General features: G+C 45.5%; 1 protein-coding gene across 2 annotated transcripts in view; it reads right to left on the bottom strand.

The window, feature by feature from the left end:
- Positions 1-17,399, bottom strand: part of dync1h1 (dynein, cytoplasmic 1, heavy chain 1) — a 28,320-nt gene that overhangs the window by 3,949 nt on the left and 6,972 nt on the right. The window contains exons 18-69 of one of the 2 annotated variants that reach the window (XM_061082877.1): positions 17,226-17,381; positions 16,972-17,085; positions 16,762-16,872; positions 16,449-16,658; positions 16,153-16,299; positions 15,904-16,070; positions 15,635-15,808; positions 15,170-15,524; positions 14,890-15,084; positions 14,521-14,803; positions 14,332-14,432; positions 14,049-14,208; positions 13,598-13,838; positions 13,335-13,518; positions 12,957-13,169; positions 12,569-12,807; positions 12,297-12,453; positions 11,974-12,198; positions 11,656-11,886; positions 11,409-11,549; positions 11,094-11,327; positions 10,797-11,003; positions 10,580-10,701; positions 10,287-10,452; positions 9,992-10,155; positions 9,721-9,850; positions 9,480-9,613; positions 9,253-9,367; positions 9,000-9,161; positions 8,656-8,870; positions 8,352-8,556; positions 8,070-8,243; positions 7,845-7,964; positions 7,597-7,717; positions 7,137-7,332; positions 6,271-6,388; positions 5,966-6,181; positions 5,667-5,879; positions 5,241-5,368; positions 4,999-5,152; positions 4,737-4,883; positions 2,379-2,529; positions 1,961-2,214; positions 1,736-1,870; positions 1,551-1,645; positions 1,260-1,434; positions 1,082-1,157; positions 839-999; positions 639-750; positions 486-546; positions 279-402; positions 47-160 (exon numbers count right to left, since the gene is read on the bottom strand). In XM_061082877.1, coding sequence (XP_060938860.1) covers positions 47-160; positions 279-402; positions 486-546; positions 639-750; positions 839-999; positions 1,082-1,157; positions 1,260-1,434; positions 1,551-1,645; positions 1,736-1,870; positions 1,961-2,214; positions 2,379-2,529; positions 4,737-4,883; positions 4,999-5,152; positions 5,241-5,368; positions 5,667-5,879; positions 5,966-6,181; positions 6,271-6,388; positions 7,137-7,332; positions 7,597-7,717; positions 7,845-7,964; positions 8,070-8,243; positions 8,352-8,556; positions 8,656-8,870; positions 9,000-9,161; positions 9,253-9,367; positions 9,480-9,613; positions 9,721-9,850; positions 9,992-10,155; positions 10,287-10,452; positions 10,580-10,701; positions 10,797-11,003; positions 11,094-11,327; positions 11,409-11,549; positions 11,656-11,886; positions 11,974-12,198; positions 12,297-12,453; positions 12,569-12,807; positions 12,957-13,169; positions 13,335-13,518; positions 13,598-13,838; positions 14,049-14,208; positions 14,332-14,432; positions 14,521-14,803; positions 14,890-15,084; positions 15,170-15,524; positions 15,635-15,808; positions 15,904-16,070; positions 16,153-16,299; positions 16,449-16,658; positions 16,762-16,872; positions 16,972-17,085; positions 17,226-17,381 — 8,703 coding nt within the window. Of the gene's footprint in view, positions 1-46; positions 161-278; positions 403-485; positions 547-638; positions 751-838; positions 1,000-1,081; positions 1,158-1,259; positions 1,435-1,550; positions 1,646-1,735; positions 1,871-1,960; positions 2,215-2,378; positions 2,530-4,736; positions 4,884-4,998; positions 5,153-5,240; positions 5,369-5,666; positions 5,880-5,965; positions 6,182-6,270; positions 6,389-6,809; positions 7,006-7,136; positions 7,333-7,596; positions 7,718-7,844; positions 7,965-8,069; positions 8,244-8,351; positions 8,557-8,655; positions 8,871-8,999; positions 9,162-9,252; positions 9,368-9,479; positions 9,614-9,720; positions 9,851-9,991; positions 10,156-10,286; positions 10,453-10,579; positions 10,702-10,796; positions 11,004-11,093; positions 11,328-11,408; positions 11,550-11,655; positions 11,887-11,973; positions 12,199-12,296; positions 12,454-12,568; positions 12,808-12,956; positions 13,170-13,334; positions 13,519-13,597; positions 13,839-14,048; positions 14,209-14,331; positions 14,433-14,520; positions 14,804-14,889; positions 15,085-15,169; positions 15,525-15,634; positions 15,809-15,903; positions 16,071-16,152; positions 16,300-16,448; positions 16,659-16,761; positions 16,873-16,971; positions 17,086-17,225; positions 17,382-17,399 lie in introns of both variants that reach the window. The other variant, XM_061082878.1, reaches the window with a different exon arrangement.

The following is a 17,399-nucleotide window of genomic DNA, read 5'->3' as shown; positions in this document are numbered from 1 at the left end:
TGACGATTTGACTTCTGAAATATATTGTGAGACAAATTCAATTCACCTTGCACATGCGAGCCACAGGGATGCTGCTGAAAGTCCGGAGCATGTTGGCCTTGACACCAGGAGGAGGCTCAAACACAAAGATCCGACCTGCACGGAGCAGATTGACAGGGACCTGGCAGGAAAGCACAGTAATGAGAGTTTAACGAAGGTAAAAGAACAAGGAGTTTGGGACTAGAGCTGCATCAACATTATAACATATTTAAAATAACTTTACTAGTGATGTGGTTTACCTTCGGGTTGATCTCCATCGTCAGGAAAAGCCTGAAGCTGGCGTGAGGCTGCATAGAGTGGAGCTTCTTCTCCAGCTGCATCAGCCAGCCAGGGGCAAGATGAACGTTCTCCAACATCACCCACCTAGAGGATGAGAACAGACATGACATAAGTACAACAAAATACAGTGCACACCCTTACAAGTACACATTAACAACATAACTCACCTGCCAGACTTGACAGCTGTGTTGATATCCCTGTCGGCCTTGTTGAAGCCCTCAGCAGAACCTGTGTGCAGTAGAAAAACAAAAGATTATATATTGTCACTTGTGCCGTAGACTTGGCTTGACAACAAACCTCAGAGTCGATTCATTCCTTACCAATAGAGATGGAAGTGATTTGTTTGTTCTGCTCAGCAGCGAGATCTCTGACCAACCCGCTGGCATCATAACCTGGTACAGAGCACATCAACACTGGGGTGCTGGGCTTCACCTACGATCACAAGAAAAACCACGTCAGCAACATGTGACAGCAAAGTTCTCTGGACAAAAAAATATCAAAAAGAAATATTTGACGTTACCTCACTGTCCACGATGTTACCCAGGTCAAGAGGCTGCTCGATGATGTTCATGAAGGAGTCGCCCAGAACCTTTGCGACGAAGATGTGGGACATGGCCAACATACGGTCGGGACGGAAGCTCTCAATCAGCAGCAGCTGATGCACTGCCTGGCCGATGGTAGCTGAAACGGAAGATAAGATGGGTCAAACAACAGCATGTTATTTATTCTTACTTGTCATTAAAATAATACTGTATATACTCACTGGACTGCTTCTCCTCTGCCCACAGATAGGGAACTGCAAGCTCTGGAGAGTTGCTCTCAATCCACATGAAGAATTGCTGGAATATCAACACAAAGCCATAATGATCAGCAGGTTCTCTCAGATTATTAGTGAGCTCCGATTTTGTGTAAATGGACCATCAGAATCTGCAACTACTCACATCATCAGCCTCAACTTTGGCCACCAGGTCTTTGAATGCCGGGAGGCGGCTGAGACGGACCATGGCCTCACTCTGCTCAGTGGTCAGACCCTTCACCTTGGGCAGTGACATGCCCGTCAGAACAATCTCTTTACTGCGCAGGTAGTGCTGGAACTCTGTGTCATATGACGGCTCACTGAAAGAGACGGATTTCAAATGGGTCAGATTTGTGCTTGTGGATGTTAACCAAGACTACAGCTTTTATTTTGTTATAAGTTTTGCAATACTTGTGGTGTAATATTAGTGTATTACCTGGTTATACCCTTCAGGCTAATCCTACCCAGCAGCATGGCAAAGGTAATGTGGTCGTGGTGCAGCATACCTCTGGCTACCCTGTTAAATGCCACCTACATTCAAGGAAAAAGACAAATTAGCGGCCATTGTATTCACATCAACAAAGAGAGCGGGTCCTTGTTTTCAAAACGTGTGGTTCAAACCTGGAAGAGGTCCTTGGTGATGACAGCGAGTCTCTGCGAGTGGTCAGTGATGTTCTTGAGGTTGGAGTTCTCATACAGCACTGTGTGGTAGGTGTCCAGGAAAAAGTGAAGAGAGTACTGGTACAGGAAGTGCATCTGGAACAAGACAGTTAAACTAAAGTTAACTTGATATTGGGATGTGTTTGCAGATGAATGATACTGAAACACGTTGACATGTATCCAGACCTGGTTGAGAGACTCCATGGTGAAGTAGATGCTGCTGCAGGCTGACGACAGAGACAGGTACTGCTGTGACACAGCCTCCACCTCTGCCATGACGATGTCCGTCTCCTCCACCTTTCTCGTCACCTCGGCCGCCTCCTTCTTCAAGTTCTCCAGTGTGGTGATGATAGTGTCGTCGTCAAGGATACGGCCCTTGACCTCATTGAGGGCCTGCAGCAGCGATTTTTCCAGCTGACGCAGGCGAAGCTGGAACTCGCCTAAAAGGAGAGAGGAGCATTTGGTATTGGCAAGCAATTGGTATTCTGATTTCACTCCATTATTTTACCACAGAGACTCAAGTCTGAATTATCATCATCAATCTGAGGCTTTATAATCATCATCCCCATCCATGTGTTGGTGCCTCTCCCCCCTAGTGTCTCACCTTGCAGTTTGAGGAGGTCAGAGCGTTTCTCATCCACATCAGGCCTCTCAGCCTTTAGGACCTCGTTGAGACACTGGCTCTGGAGGCTGCTGCGTGTCACCGTGAAGTTGACAAATGTCACACGAGAACACAAGTCTGGTGCAAACTCCACCTGCATACACAAGAAACACCATATAAAAAAAATGAACAACAAGGAAATGCCCTAAATTTACGGATGACTTTCTAACAACAGGGTTTCCCCCAGAAAACTTGCTAAGCCTGGTGGTAGGGCTGCTAGAAGGCACCCGCGGGGGGGGGGGGGTTGTTGAGTCTTACGCCGGGTTTACACCGGGCGCTGAAGCGACGCGTAAGCGTCGCGTAAGCGCAGCGCCCTAGAGCGCCGGCGCTTGGCTGGACACACAGGATGCTGAAGCCTCGCGTAAGCGTCGCGTAGATCCCTAGTGCGCAGGCGCCAGGCTGGTCACAAGAGACACGCTTTTCTCCGCGGCGGTCATCCTGCATTCCTCTCCGTGATCACACATACAGCTGATATTTGTCATTAACTGCAACGGCGTCCCAGCATTTGTCCTTTTTAATGTAGTCTTTATACAACATGTGCGGAGGATCATACAGCTCACTGTACTTCTCCATATCAATTATTAATTTAATGTCATCCATCTTCAATAACTTCTCCGCTGTTTGCTCAATTCAATGTCGGGTGTCGAGGGTAAATTACGTATTCTCCACTCAAGCCTATGGGGAGAGTACGTAGACACACACACACACTACCGCCCCCCCCTCTCTCTTTTTATCTTTATGACTGCTTGTGTGGCTGTAGTGGGGGGGCAGAGGGGGACATTTAATAATGTGATCGGTAAAATTGGTAAAATTAAAACTCCAGGACAACAGATGGGGAATACAAACTATGGGATGCATATTTGATCATTTATATCATATAAAATATGTCATCAATATCGTTTAAAATCATTTTTCAGTGTGTTTCCTGGAGCGATACGCTCGCGTCAAGCGCAAAAAATAGACTCGACGCCGAAACGATCGCTGCACTGCGCGAGGCTGCCTTGGCGCAGCGCTGCACTTCAGCGTCCTGTGGGACCGACACAGAGGATTAACATGAGAGTGGATGGGAGTCAGCTGTTATTTAAGGCATGGCGCTGCGCTTACGCGACGCTTACGCGTCGCTTCAGCGCCCGGTGTAAACCCGGCGTTATACTCTAAACATGTTGCACTTTGTTTAATATGCACACCTAACTTTTTTATTTTGATAAGGGGTTAAATAGATACTTTGATATCTTTTTGAGTTGCACTGCTGACTTAACTTATAAGCCCTCTTTTTTATTTATTTTTATCACGTTGGAGTTGCTAGTTTAAACCTACAGTTTTGCACTTTAATATTTGAGCCTTTGTTTACATTTTGTTTTGTGCTGCATTATATGGTGACATACAGTTTGTTGTTATCAAAATAAAATTAACTGAATTGAAATGGTCAATTTGATTTTTTGGGAGGAAAATTAATCGTTTAGATTAATCGATAAAATAGTCGTCAGATTAATCGATAGAAAAATAGTCGTTAGTGGCAGCCCTACTTAATATTAAAAAAAATTCAAGTTTGCTGTGAACATAGCAGTCAGGCCTCTTATTTCAGAAACAATGAACCGTAACAGTTTGGTTACCAATAAAAGATAAGCGTACTACTTCTTTGCTTTCAGCCAGCTACTCAAACAAACAAGCAACAAATTAACAAACAAACAAAATACACAGGCAAGTGTCGGCCTACTTTGAAATAAATTAAACACAGAACTTTGTAGGGCTATTTGAGTCCTCCTCATATTTGTGGAAAATGTATGAAATAAGAAGTACCCTATTTTTAAATAAATAAAACCAAATAGCTGCAGCCTAATCGTGTAACGGACTAGGTTTATGTTTATGTTCGGTTTTGACTTATGTTCAGTAAAACACTGTGTTGAAGGAGCGTTCTGATGTCTGAGGATCAGTGAAGGCGACGTATGTTCAGTAAAACAGTGTGTTAAAGGAGCATTCTGTTGTCCGAGGGTCAGTGAAGGCGTCTGGGTGGGACATGTGACTGTTTGGACCAATAGGATGGTTGCTTGGGGATCGGGGCCATGTCTGTGATCGGGGCTCAATGAGGAAGTGAAGTGTTGTTGATGTGCGCGAGTGACGGATTTTTTTTTTTTTTTTAAATAAAAAAACCATGCGACGCTTAGCCTGGCGGGGGGGGGGGGGGGGGGGGGGGGGGGGGGGAGTAAGGCCTGGCGGCCCGCCAGGCCTATACAGCACTGGGTGAAACCCTGAACAAGGTTACCTAATGTACAAAGGAAAGCTGACTGATATTCTACAAACCGTTGGGTCTCTTGTGGAAAGGAAGATGACAAATGAGGGCGACAGATCGATGTCCTGGTCTCCAAGGGTGATGAGGACACGTCCTCCGGTTCTGCGCACCTCTCTGTTCAGCACTGGGTTCAGGATAGGGTCGTAACTTTCTACGTCCTACAGGGCAACAAAAGCGTGAATAACGAAATCCATGAAAATAAAAGGGCAGGTGACAGTGATCAAGTAAAGAGTTCCCAATAACTGCAATTCAGTTTTAAGTTACTGCTCCTACCTGGACCAGCAGTGGGTTTCCAAAACGCAGGGCGCTCTCCAGGTTCTTCCTGAAGGCGTCATCCAGGAAACTGGTTCTGGTGATCTTGCGATCTTTGTACTCATTCATAATGAACTCTGTGGCTTGGCCAGATGGGTCGATGATTAGCGGGTACCTAAAAAGAACAATGGTATAGAACAATCAGCCTACTAGTAATAAGAAACACTGAAGACATTACAATTCCAGACAATAAAGTTACTGACCTGTTGAAGCGCTTGAGCATGATGGCATTCTCCGTGCACAGGTCGTCAGCCGGGAGGGAGTTGGCCTGCCAGCGCAGCCTCTCGTCAGCATTGGACAGGTACTCAGTTCTAGCGATATCCGTACGGAACTGTGGGAGAAATTTAGTCCGGATTTTAGATTACAGCAAATGCAAAATGTGCGGTTGTGGCTGGTTGTTAGAAACATTACTGAAAAAAGAACGTCTAAAGAAAATACCATGTATGAATAATAACCTGTATTCTATAGCTAAAAACCTAACATTGCCATATTATCTTATATGATTGTAACATCTTCATTCTGAGGAATCAAAAAAAAGCTAATGTTTTATATCAACATATTATGTTTCTATTAACGTAAATATGCATGGTATTTGTAGATACACATGTGTCTTCAGCACTTCCAAGTACCTGAATGTTTGCCTGCTGCAGGTGATGAGACCAAGTAGTGAACAGGTTCTGTCTCATCTGCTGTTCAAAGTAGCCAGCGTAGGTAATGAATGCTGAAGAGAGCAAACAGTCTCCAGCGATGGTGGACATCTGGTTCTTGAACGTCTCACTAGTCTTCTCCCAGCGTTCGCTTTCAGCCGACAGACTCTTCAGAAGGGCTGTGCTGCGGTTCACCTGAGAGAAAAGATCAATATTTCAGTTTGAAGTGGAATAAAACGGAGCGAAAAAAACCCTGAAGCAAAACATTTATCTGATGTTACCTTCGCCTCAACGGCAGCCAGGTCGGCCTTAATGGCCTGGGCCTCTGAGATGAGGACGGCGTACTCCTCCTTGTAGCGAGCGATGCTGGACTCCAGGTCTCTGATCATCTGCTCGACCTCCTCTGCCCTGGTCTGGTTGTCCGTGGCATCATCCTCAAGCTTCTGCAGTTCGCTGCGCAGAGGCTCCACACGCTTCAGCATGTCAGCATAATTGAGCTATAGGAGTGGAAGAACATGGCATGCATTAAAAGGACAACCCTTTTCACCCTCTTATCATAATCTTCACATTATTTTTGTCTTCTTACTTGAGCAATGGCCCATTTCACCATAGGCCCACAGGCCAGAGAGGCTCTGTTGACACCTTCATAGTTGTAGCCTGGGTTGGAAAGATAGTTCTTCTTCATCTTGTCACGGATGGAATCACTGGATAAAGGAGAAACAGTGCAAGAAGTCAGAAAATGGCAGTACTATTAACACTCTATATTTAATTATATGTAAGGGGTGGAGAAATTTTGTTAAATCAAAAGAAGGTTAATATTAATTAATAGTACTGGCCTACAATAATTTAATTTGTTTGGCTTGGGGATTGGGATGTAAATTATATCATCTTTCCAGGTAGAAATGCAAAATCAGGACACTGACAACAATCCAGGATTGATTCCAGTCAGTCAACCACACGTTACCATCAGTTCATGATCTATTTCTACAAAATCAACCACTGAGACTGGTCCAGAAACCTACAGTGAAATAATAAATCACAGATGTTGGTTGATTAATGTACTGATTAAATATAATTTGAGTTTCCATTAGATAAAGACTTAACAGACACTGTTGACGCTGGTACCTCATTTCCTCAGAGGAAAAGTTGATTATGCCGCTGATGAAATTGTCCCTGATAATAACTTGTCTGATTTTTTTCCAGTCATTGGTCTCCTCGCCCAGCATAAGGCAGATAGACTCCAGGGCCAGTTTGACTGCAGCTGGGGGATTGGTCATAGCCCGCACTTCTACTAGGTGCTGCCGCTTAATAGAACTCACCGCTAGTCAGGTGGAAGGAGGAAAGTGTTTGAAAGAGAGGAGGAGTAAGAGGGGGGGAGAAGTTTGGAGAAACAAGAAAGAGGGAGAGGGTGCTCTTTAGTGAACAATTGCAGAGGGCATTCTCTCATTTCACCTGATATCATCGGCGGAGAAGTTAACAATGGTGGGGATGAAGTTCTCCCTCATGATGATGGATCGGATCTGCTTCCAGTCTGTCGTACTCTCCCCCAAGAGCAAGCAGATGGACTCCAGGGCCAACTTCACGGCTGCGGGGGGATTGGCCATGGAACGCACCTCCACCAGGTGCTGCTTCTTAATGGACTTAACAGCTAATAACATCAGGCGAAGACGAATTATGATAAAGGAAGGGGCAGTGATGGAAGGAGGATGTAAGCAGAGATAGTTGTTAACAAAAATCACTTTGAAATAGCATTGTAATATAATAAAAACGGGAAAAACTAAAGAAAAGAAAGCGATAGGTATTTATAACTATTGGATAAAGAAGCTTGGGAAATAATCCTCTATCTTAAACAGCACTATAATGCAAATCTCAATTAAACACTCAGAAAACGCAAGTAAAAAAGCAACTGTACCATTCTGAGACTCGATAACAGCCGGCTCCACCTGCTCCAGGTCCTCTTGGACTCTCAGCTGTTTGTCCTTGATCACCACCTGCTGCTTTAACACGGATTCCTGGATCTCCTGGCTCATTACCTGGAATCACAGTAGTAACAGTATAAGTTAACATATCTAAGTCTTTGCCATACAAAGCTAAATGGGGCTCATCTGTAGCTGTACAACATGTTATAATACAAAAAAACATGCATTTCTTCCTGCCTACCTTTTTCTTCTCAGCCTCCTGCTGGTCTTTGACCATCTTCTTCAGTTTGTCGTTGGCAGCAGCATTCTTTGCCTCCAACTCCTGGCTCTTGATTCTCAAGTCACGGCGAAGCTCCTCCACCTTATTGAGGAGTTATAAGAACAATCAGGAAGTGGGACAAGAACAAGCACTGGTAAATTGACACCTTGCTCGATTGTAAGAGACCAAGTCAGATCTTTATTTTACCTGATCGACAGTCTCCTTGATTTTGCGGAGGCCGACGTTAAGGTGCATCTGCTGCTCCTCTAACTCACTGCGTTTCTCATTGAACAGGTTGGCATACTGGTTGATGAAGTCCAGGTAGTGGCGAGGAGTGATAGACATGGTATGACCACCTCGCTTGGCCAGTCGGTTGTTGGCCTGTAACGAGTGGATATCAAGTTTTAAGAACATATATGAAGTATTCATTAGTAGAAGATAAACTTAGACTTTACAACGCATCAATTACATCACTGCAAATTTCTTTACCTGGTGAAGTGTCTGGTGTACAAACACACAGCCGTTGATGATAGCCTCGCGATGAGATGGTACCTGGGGCAGTTTGTCGTAGACGATGGGCATGTAGTCCGGCACCTTGTAGTTTGGTTTCTCCAGATCCATCTTGCTTGTGAACTCCTTACCCACCTGATAAAGGGCTCCTGTGGACCAGTCTCCAAACCAGTTCAGCACACACCTGGCATAGGGGAATAAGCGTTTTAATTTAACACAAACTCCACATTTTCCAGAATCCCCCTAGTTTCTCTGATATCATATATTAATAATGTTCCTTTACCTGTTGAATAGGGCAGGAGATGTTGCGGCCCTGTCCTTCAGGCCCTCTGATGAGGGGTTCATGGTGAAGACCACATGGAGGTTTCGGATGACCTGACTGGTGAACCACTTGTAAAGCTCTTCGTGTGTGTCAAGCATCAGGCCCTCTTTCTGGGCTCCCTCCTTACACTGCGTCATCAGGGTGGCATACTCATCTCCCTCGAACAGACCAGGAACCTACAAAACAGGCGACATTCAAAATATTAAGAACCTGAAAAGTATGTGCCCACTACCCAATGACTACAGAGGGCCACAAAGATGTATCAAGTGGTGCTCTACATCATCCTACTGAGGTCGGCATGTTACCTCTCCATTGGCCAGCAGTGTGTTCATTCTCTCAAGGAAACCAGAATCCAGCACATTGGATTCGTCCATGATGAAGGCAATCTTCTCATTCTTGCAGCCAGAGCGACGCAGGACAGTCCGCAGGTCCTCATCAAAGTCCTCTCCACTGTATTTCCTGTGTACCTGGAAGAACACACACACACAGAAGTCAATAAATACATAAAGACAATTGTATGACTCCACTTCACATAGGTTTACATGCATTTTTACCAACCTTGATCTGGTAGACACTGAGTCCGTTCATCCAGGCTACGAAGCGAGATAGAGTGGTCTTTCCTGCTCCACTCACACCGATCAACAGGAGATGGCCCTGAGGCTGACGGAAAATTCTAGAGAAAGATACATCACCTTTAAAACCTTGCTCATAAAGCAAATACACCAATAATTCGTAGAGGTCAATAAGAAGCACTGAACTAAAAAATCTCAGAGGCTTTTACTTACCGGTCAATCCTGAGGACGTGGTCCAACACCTCGTTGAAGAGCACCAGAGGGACATCCAGCTCCTCTTCATAGAAGACCTTCAGACGGGCCTTCACATAGTCCCTCAGCTCCTCCTGTTCCACTGGGATGTAGTCCTGCAACCACATACAAGATACTCAGTGTCAATTTAAAGATTTCTTACAATGTCAGTATCATAACCAAAGCAGAAAATCAAAGTTTAGTCAAAATATCTCAAAATTACCTTGGAGAGCCAGTTGCTGTAGAGGATAGGCCTGGTGAGAGCCTTTTCCTTATCGATGTTGGGGAAGTGTTTGAGAGAAACCATGTCAATGTTTTCATCTGTCCACCTTCTCTCTTCATCATCAACCAGCCTGGAAAATTACAAGACCAACCACTTAGTCGCTAAAGATTTCAAGTATCAAATCAGTCTTCAATTCAGTTTGTTAATAAATGACATCTCATTGTCAACGCTGTGACTAATACAGCGTAACCTGTCAGTTACTAATGCTCACCTGTCCTGGAAGAGGCGGAGAGCCTCATGGGCCCAGATGCGGATGAGCCCCTCAACAGGCAGAGTCTCCAGTGGGCGCAGGGCCTCAAAGATACCCCTCACCCAGCGGGTCATCTCTCTGGGAGAGTAGATGTAGTGAGGCTGAGTGTCCTGAGTGAACCGCTCCTGAGGGGTTAAAGAAACAAAATTAATGTAACTGTGAAAAAATTATATTAAAAAGTACTCCTCTTCAGTCTGTACACTGTTTTCTGTCTAAATATGTAGTAAATTGTGCTTTCATGATGTTGCTCCTTTACCTGAGACATGGTGTAGAACTCAACCATAGCAGCAGTGAGAGGCTCAGCATATGTACGTAGGGAGGGAATGAGGCGCAGCATGGCCCGGTTGAAGGTTCCATAAATCTGGGTGAGAGAGGCCGGGCCTGGATAGTCCACATAGACCACAGGGACATGGCGCAGGAACCTAAAAACAGCACACCATGATTTCTCATATACAGTTTATTTTGGGGGTATTAGAGGAGTTTTTAAATAAAAATACAATTAATATTTTGATATGCAATGTTCTACTCTGTTAAGTCTAATTAATGTACCTGTGTGTAAGAGGCTTTCTGCCAGGATCAGTAGGAGGATTACAGGCACCAACAAACTGGATCCTCTCTAGTTTGACCCAAGTCTGGTCCGAGGTGCGATAGAAACCTCCATGTTCCACCATCTGCAAAGAAACAGGACAAGGGAGTTTTCACATACATTACAAAATCAAACAAATTTAATAATCCTGCAGTTAAAATTTGAAAACATGCATCATACCTGTCTGAGGAAAGAGATGACTCTCTGTGTGCCATATTTGTCCATGTCTGGCAGATTGATCTCATCACAGAACAACACCAGCCATTTGCCCAGCTGGACGGGGGCCAGAACCACACCGTTGGGGGTACGGCGGTACTCACAGTAGTGGTCAAAGGTCTTAAGCAGCAGCTCTGGAGTGGTGGCACTGGAGAAGTTCAGACCCACAACCTGATGGAGAGTAAGAGGAAATTGTGAAATTTAAAAAATGTAGTTTAAGTTTAACTGATTTCCAATTAATTCTTTGATTATGTCCCTTACCTCCATATCAGGCAAAGCCCTGAGGGCGCTGAACAGGGTCATAGTTTTTCCAGAGCCAGGAGGTCCACACAGCACCAGTGGTTTGTGCTCTGCCAGCCATGTGTAAAGCAAAGCCTCGTGACGAACAGTGTCCAGAGTGGGAACCACGACATCGGGGGATGCCACCTTGTGGGTCTCTACCTCAATCTGGGGCACCTTGCCTTGCCAGGACTGCCATTCACCTGAGATGCACACCTGAGTGAAAAGAGGAAATATGTTTAGCTTGCCTCCTCGACCTTTAGATACAGAGAACACTGGGAAACTAAGAGGCTGTACCTCGTAGTCAATGATGGGAACATTGGGAGCGGAGGGGAGGGGAATAGTGGTGATACGACGAATATATTCTCCAAGCTCAGCCCTCATCTTCAGCCGTCCATCACCAGAGAAGGACCACAGCACGGCGTAGATTAGGTACCTCTGTAGAAAGAAATCACAAAATGAATCAGTTTTAAAGCAGTGTAAGGTACAAATTATAAGATGTCTGTGCTTCTTTAACGTACACTGAGCGAACACAGAATCTTACCTGCATGTATCTCTCTAGCTGCTCACTGGGCATAGGGAAGTCAGGGTGGTTGTTGTTGTAGAGAGCCACATTACGGCAGGCCTGGTGCAGCATAGAGCACAGGGAGCCTAAGCAGCGCAGGCGGGTGAAGTCCATGATGTGCTCCATCTTGGAGGCATGCTCCAAGGCCTTGATCACCAGGCCTGTAGAGGTGAAGAAGGGCTGAAGGATCGCTGCAGAGTCACGCTGGATCTAGTGTGAAAGAAACAGCAGGAAATCAGTGAGGGAATAAATGTTTGAGTATTATCTAGTGTATTATTTGTACTTTTATCCTTTTACCTGCAACATCGGTGATGCAGTCTCCTCCTCATCCTCTATGCCCTTCCTCTTGCGCTGAGCTTCATCCTCGCCCTCATCCAGTGGGATACTGCGGATGCGAGCCAGGAAGTTGTTGAAGATCATGTCAGTGCTGAGGACGTCCTCACTGAACCAGACCATGCCACAGCGAGACACGGTGGCCAGGGTGGCGTACTTCAGGTCCTGTACTTCAAACATCACACGCACCTGTGAAGAAAGGGAGACACTCGGGGTAAATAACAAGCAACCTCAGTGGGGACAGGATAAAAAATGAGCCAATTGTGCTTGAAGTGCTGTGCTGTTACATTTGGTGGCAAGCTGAGACGCTCTCCGTTGGGCAGGGTAAGCAGTTTGTTGTCATCCAGGACGGAGTTGAGATTTTCAACCCACTCAGGGTCAACATCACCATCAAAGATGATCCACTGGCGCTTCTGCAGTTCACCACGAACGTTATCAATGATCCTAGAATTGAAAGAATAAGCATCTTGCATTACTTATATCCATAAAGAAAGGGCTACGTTGCATTATCAAAATCAGCCAAGTTGACTTTTACTCCTGATTGCTAAAATTAACTCACTTCCTGAGGATGTGTGTGAACAAGCCATCAGTCCATTCACGAGTGTTAGGGTCCAGGGTTCCGTACAGGTGATCCTTGCTGATGGCCTTGGGGTCGATGATGTGGGCCATGCCCTCACAACCTTCCAGCCTCTCCAGGGCCTTGAGCAGCACCCTCCACGCCATGGTCTTTCCACTCCCTGAAGGTCCAACCATCATCAGGCCGTGATTGATCTGTGTGATCTGATACAGCTGGAGCACCTGGAAGATGTTGAGACAAAGTTTTACAAAATTAAGTCACCTGGATACTGTGGAATTTTATCCTAGAACTCAGGATCCTGAGAACGGAGGATTCAAAAACCATTTCCAGAAGCAGCAAGTGATCATAAAAACTATATGCAACTACATACCTTCTCCACCCACATGGTGCCCACATCATCACCATCTCCATAGGTGAGGTACATCTCCGCACAGACCTTCTTCAGCTCCTCCCTCAGTGCAGTCATCTCTCCTCTGTGGTACTGGACACCGGGGAAGACATCGGACAGAAGGCTGAACAGCAGAGGGATGTCCTCTGCCACCAGCTTGGGAACCATTGTCTCACACACACTCTGGATCAGAATCTACAGTAAACGGGACACAAACTAATTTAATCATTCACGTTCATCAAGCTAGATTATAAAAATGTCAGAGGAGTAATGATTAAGCAATGATAACGCAATACAAAAACTTCATTTTACTGCTCTTACAACTTTAATAATACTTAATATTAATGCATGTAATTATACCTCCTGTTCAGGAAGGTTCTCAGCGATATCATTTTCGTCAACGACCTCTCCACGCTCAAACTTCTCCCTCTTGATCCTCTGGATGCGCTCACGCTTCACATTACCAGCACTAATCAGCACACTCTTCAGAGCTCGAAGGCCAAAATCGTAGTGACTCTGAGATGACAGCTGCTCGTCGCACAGCCTGAAATACAGACAAGGAGTAAGTCAGAGAGGATAAACTTAAAATCCTTCCAAAGCTTTTTCAACTTTTCTGTACATACTTGAAGAAGGGCACAATCTTTTTCGCCAGGATCTCAGCAGTGCGGAAACCTTGAGAGTAGAGCATGACTTGTGCGATGAGTTGGCGGTCAGGCTTGGTCATGGCCAAGCTGCGGAACAGCTTCTTCAGATTGTCAGGCAGGTTGGAACGGCCAGCGTAGCCAGGGTTCATAGTGATGAAGATGGCCATGTCTGGGCTCACCTTCACCTGCTTGTTCAGGAGCTCTGTGGTGACGGGCACACCTGAGAAGGGGACAGACGATAGGTAATTTACACTGCAGGTCTCGTGTAGAATTATAATAATTAAATGCATCTCATCTAAATTACATGCTTTAAAAATGTTGCCCTGTACCATGGATTTTTTCTTTTAACCATGCAGTAAGCCAATTTGCTAAATCATCATTATCTGGACATTCTCCTTAACATTCCTGGTTCCATTCATAAAACACTTACTTCTGTCTCTGTTTATGTTGCTGTGCTCCCTCAAGGCCACCTGGATGTACTGGACCTGCTGGGAGACGGCAGACAGCATTCTCTCCTCCAGACGATTGAACTCATCGAAGCAGCCCCAGGCTCCGACCTGACACAGACCCACGAAGATACGACCCATGGCCTGAAAGAAAGAAGATGAACAAAAGAGATGCGCAAGTTATATTTCCATCATGAGAACCAAATCATGCATCTGTATTGTCTCACAGCTAGAAAGTGGACTAAACACAAAGAAACACTTGTGCACCTGGAAGTCAAATGTCTCATCACAGTTGAAGACCAGTACAAAGCGGCCAAGCTGGTGTCCAAGAGCTTTCACAGACTCAGTCTTTCCTGTGCCGGCAGGACCTAGATGAGAAGAAAAACTCAGTGAAGTTCAGTGTTTTCCATCTAATTAGTTTATTCTCCATTTCTTGTGTGCAATTAAATTTCATACCAAATGGTGATCCACCAAGACGGGCCTCCAGAGCCTGGGTCATGGTCAGATAGCAGCGGTCTGTCAGAGGTGTCTGGACAAGCTTGTCCTGGACACCCAAGTACTCAAAGCCGTAGTTGAACTTGGCATTGGCCATCTGAATGGACAGCTGTTGCAGGACGTCCGTCTGCTTGGGGTCGAAGTAGAAGCGCATCTGGCTGAGCCACTCAAAGGACTTGGAGTTGTCGACCTTGTTCTTGATCAGAGTCCTGCTCACATCACGCTGGTGCACCAGCTCGGTGATCTAAGGAGAGGAGGAGGGGTTTCAGAAAGTTGACATCAGTCAAACATTCTTTAAAAAAAAATACTGTGAAAAAAAATCTCACTGACCAAATGTTCCAGTTTCCTTCTGCGGATGGGAGGCTGCTCCATCAGCACGGTGTCGGCCAACACATTGAGGGTGGCCTCCACATTTGACAGCACACCCTGCATAGGTGTCAGGTCCTCACCACCAGCGATTGTGGTCAATGCAGCCTCAGTGTTCTCAGACCAGGCAATCTGGGCTGAGAGGACGACCAGTTGGGCCTTTGGAAAGAGAACACAGATAAGTGAAATTCTGCAACCATTTTTTAAGTGTCTAGAATATCAAAAGATTGCTCTCTCTGTCGACCTGGTAGCGATCAATCCAGTCGATGTACTGCGTCAAGTCGATGGCTGTGCCCTTGTTAAAGGCTGTGACCTCCGTGACTGACTCAGCAAGCAGCTTCGCCAGCGTCACCCTCATCTCCTTCTCCACCAGCGTCAGCCACTCGTTGATCTTAGGGTGATCTGTGATGGAGACCGGCGTCTTGTAGACAATCTCTTCACCCTCGCGGGAGGAGATTCCCAGAACCACAGTGCTGTCCTCGTTCAGAAGGATGCTGGAGACACCAGCAAACATCTTTTTGAAGTGCTTCTGCAGTTTGGGCACATTCTTGCTGTTACCAATGATCTCGAGCAGGTCCTCGTCTCCCACGAAGTAGAACCTATGAAGACAAAAATTAATAAATCAATTAATTGACCTTTTGAAGATGCACTACAAAAACAAAGCATAGTTCCTCCTTCAGCTCGCTCTGCCTCAGTGTTATCTTCATACCTGGGGAATGAGGATCTCTCTCTCTCCAGGTATTCTCCAAGGGCTTTCTGGATTTTCCCCAGAAGGTCAGCCAAACGCTCCAGAGACCTCTGCACTCCCTGTATGTTCAGCACGTCCATTACTAAAGGAGACTTTGTTACCTTCTTCATCAGTGCCAAGAACTCTGTGCTGATACTGTGGGATAAAGACAGAGAGAGATAACATAAATGTTATAGATAAAAATAAAAAATGAAAAAACTGTTTCCATAAAATTTGGGTCCTTTGTTTACCTCGAGAATCTCTGGGTTTCTACTGGCAGCAGATGTTTGATGTCAGCACTGCCTGTGAAGATGCCTTCCAGGTAAACCCAGCGACGCTGGACGTCAATCCAAACATCAAACAGAGCCATGATACGATTCAGCTTGTCCTCCCAGCTCAGGGCGTCTTCCTCAAACACCTGGGAGAAAGAACGCATTTATAAGATGTAATATTCGTACATTAAATTGTTGTAAGAATGAAGACAAGATGTAACCGTTTACCTTGTAGTATGGAGACAACTTCATGGCAGACACGCTGTTGATGTGTTCTTTGACCTTGTTGAAGAGGTCATCCCAGCCTCTGATCAGACGACACTTGTTCTGATAGTTCACCAGGTCGAGCTCGTACGAGTTCCACACTTCACGGATCTGAGAACCAGCAAGCACAGACAATTATAGAGTTTTGAGAGACATTTAAAATTTCCTGTAAAGGAAACTGAAGATAAAAAACATGTTAATCCCTCTGTAAGCATTACAAAAACACTGCATCTAGTCTAGCGGATCCTCCCCCTCTTCACCTGCTTGAGGAACTCCTCCAAAGCCATCTCTCCCTGGGCGACCAGGAGAACATCCTTCACCACCATCTCATTCTTCAGCAGATCTATATCCCAGATCTGTCCCAGGGTCAGCTCAGAGAGGACCCAGTTCACGTGCAGACGCTTCGTCAGCTGTTTCCAGTGGCGGTCCTTCAGAGCCTCTGATTTCAGCTCGATCACCAACATGTTGACCTGGAGAGAGCAAGTAAGACGCAAAGACTTTAATAACCCAGAATTTCATTTTTATCTTTTGGCTAACTTTGTGCTCAGTGGGAAGAAAAACTTGCTGCCTGACCTTCATGTATCCTTTGAGCAGCCTCTGGACGAACTCGTACGAGGCATACTGTCTCAGTCGTGCTTGGAAGTTCTTCAGCTGGTTCAGAAGACCATCTAGAGTCTGACGAAGCTACAAACACACAAGAACAACATTAGAACTGTTAAATGAAAGAAATGTTACGTATTAACGAACAGCTTCACTAATCTGAATGATTACTGTGTATTTTACCTTGCGAGGCTGCACAGACACCCATGGCTGCTCTTTCATCTGGTCGATTTGCTCCCAAACCTTTCCCAGCTCAGACCACACCTCCTTCAGGTCATGCAGCTCCTCCAGTGCCACCTACAAGTCCCGGCAAAGACAGAAATTAGTCAAAATAAAAGCATTTATTTGGTCATCTATTTTGTCTTGGAAGAAGTCTATTCATAGATTGATCTTCAACTTATGACTTGAACTTTTAAGTGAATGTGTGCAGGAATTACCTGGACCCTCTCTTCACTGCCACTGAGCAGGCCAGTGTCCGTGAGCTCCAGGGCCTCTTTGGCACGGGCGCACTTCTCCCTTTCAACCTTCAGACGGCCAAAGTTGCCTTCATAGATGGTCAAGGACTGAATAGCCTCCTCTGGACGCAGGTTACCCTGATGGAACATGTTATT

The sequence above is a fragment of the Limanda limanda genome, chromosome 12 (assembly GCF_963576545.1).
Source record: "Limanda limanda chromosome 12, fLimLim1.1, whole genome shotgun sequence".
Lineage (NCBI taxonomy): Eukaryota > Metazoa > Chordata > Actinopteri > Pleuronectiformes > Pleuronectidae > Limanda > Limanda limanda.
This window is presented reverse-complemented; position numbering and strand designations above follow the sequence as displayed.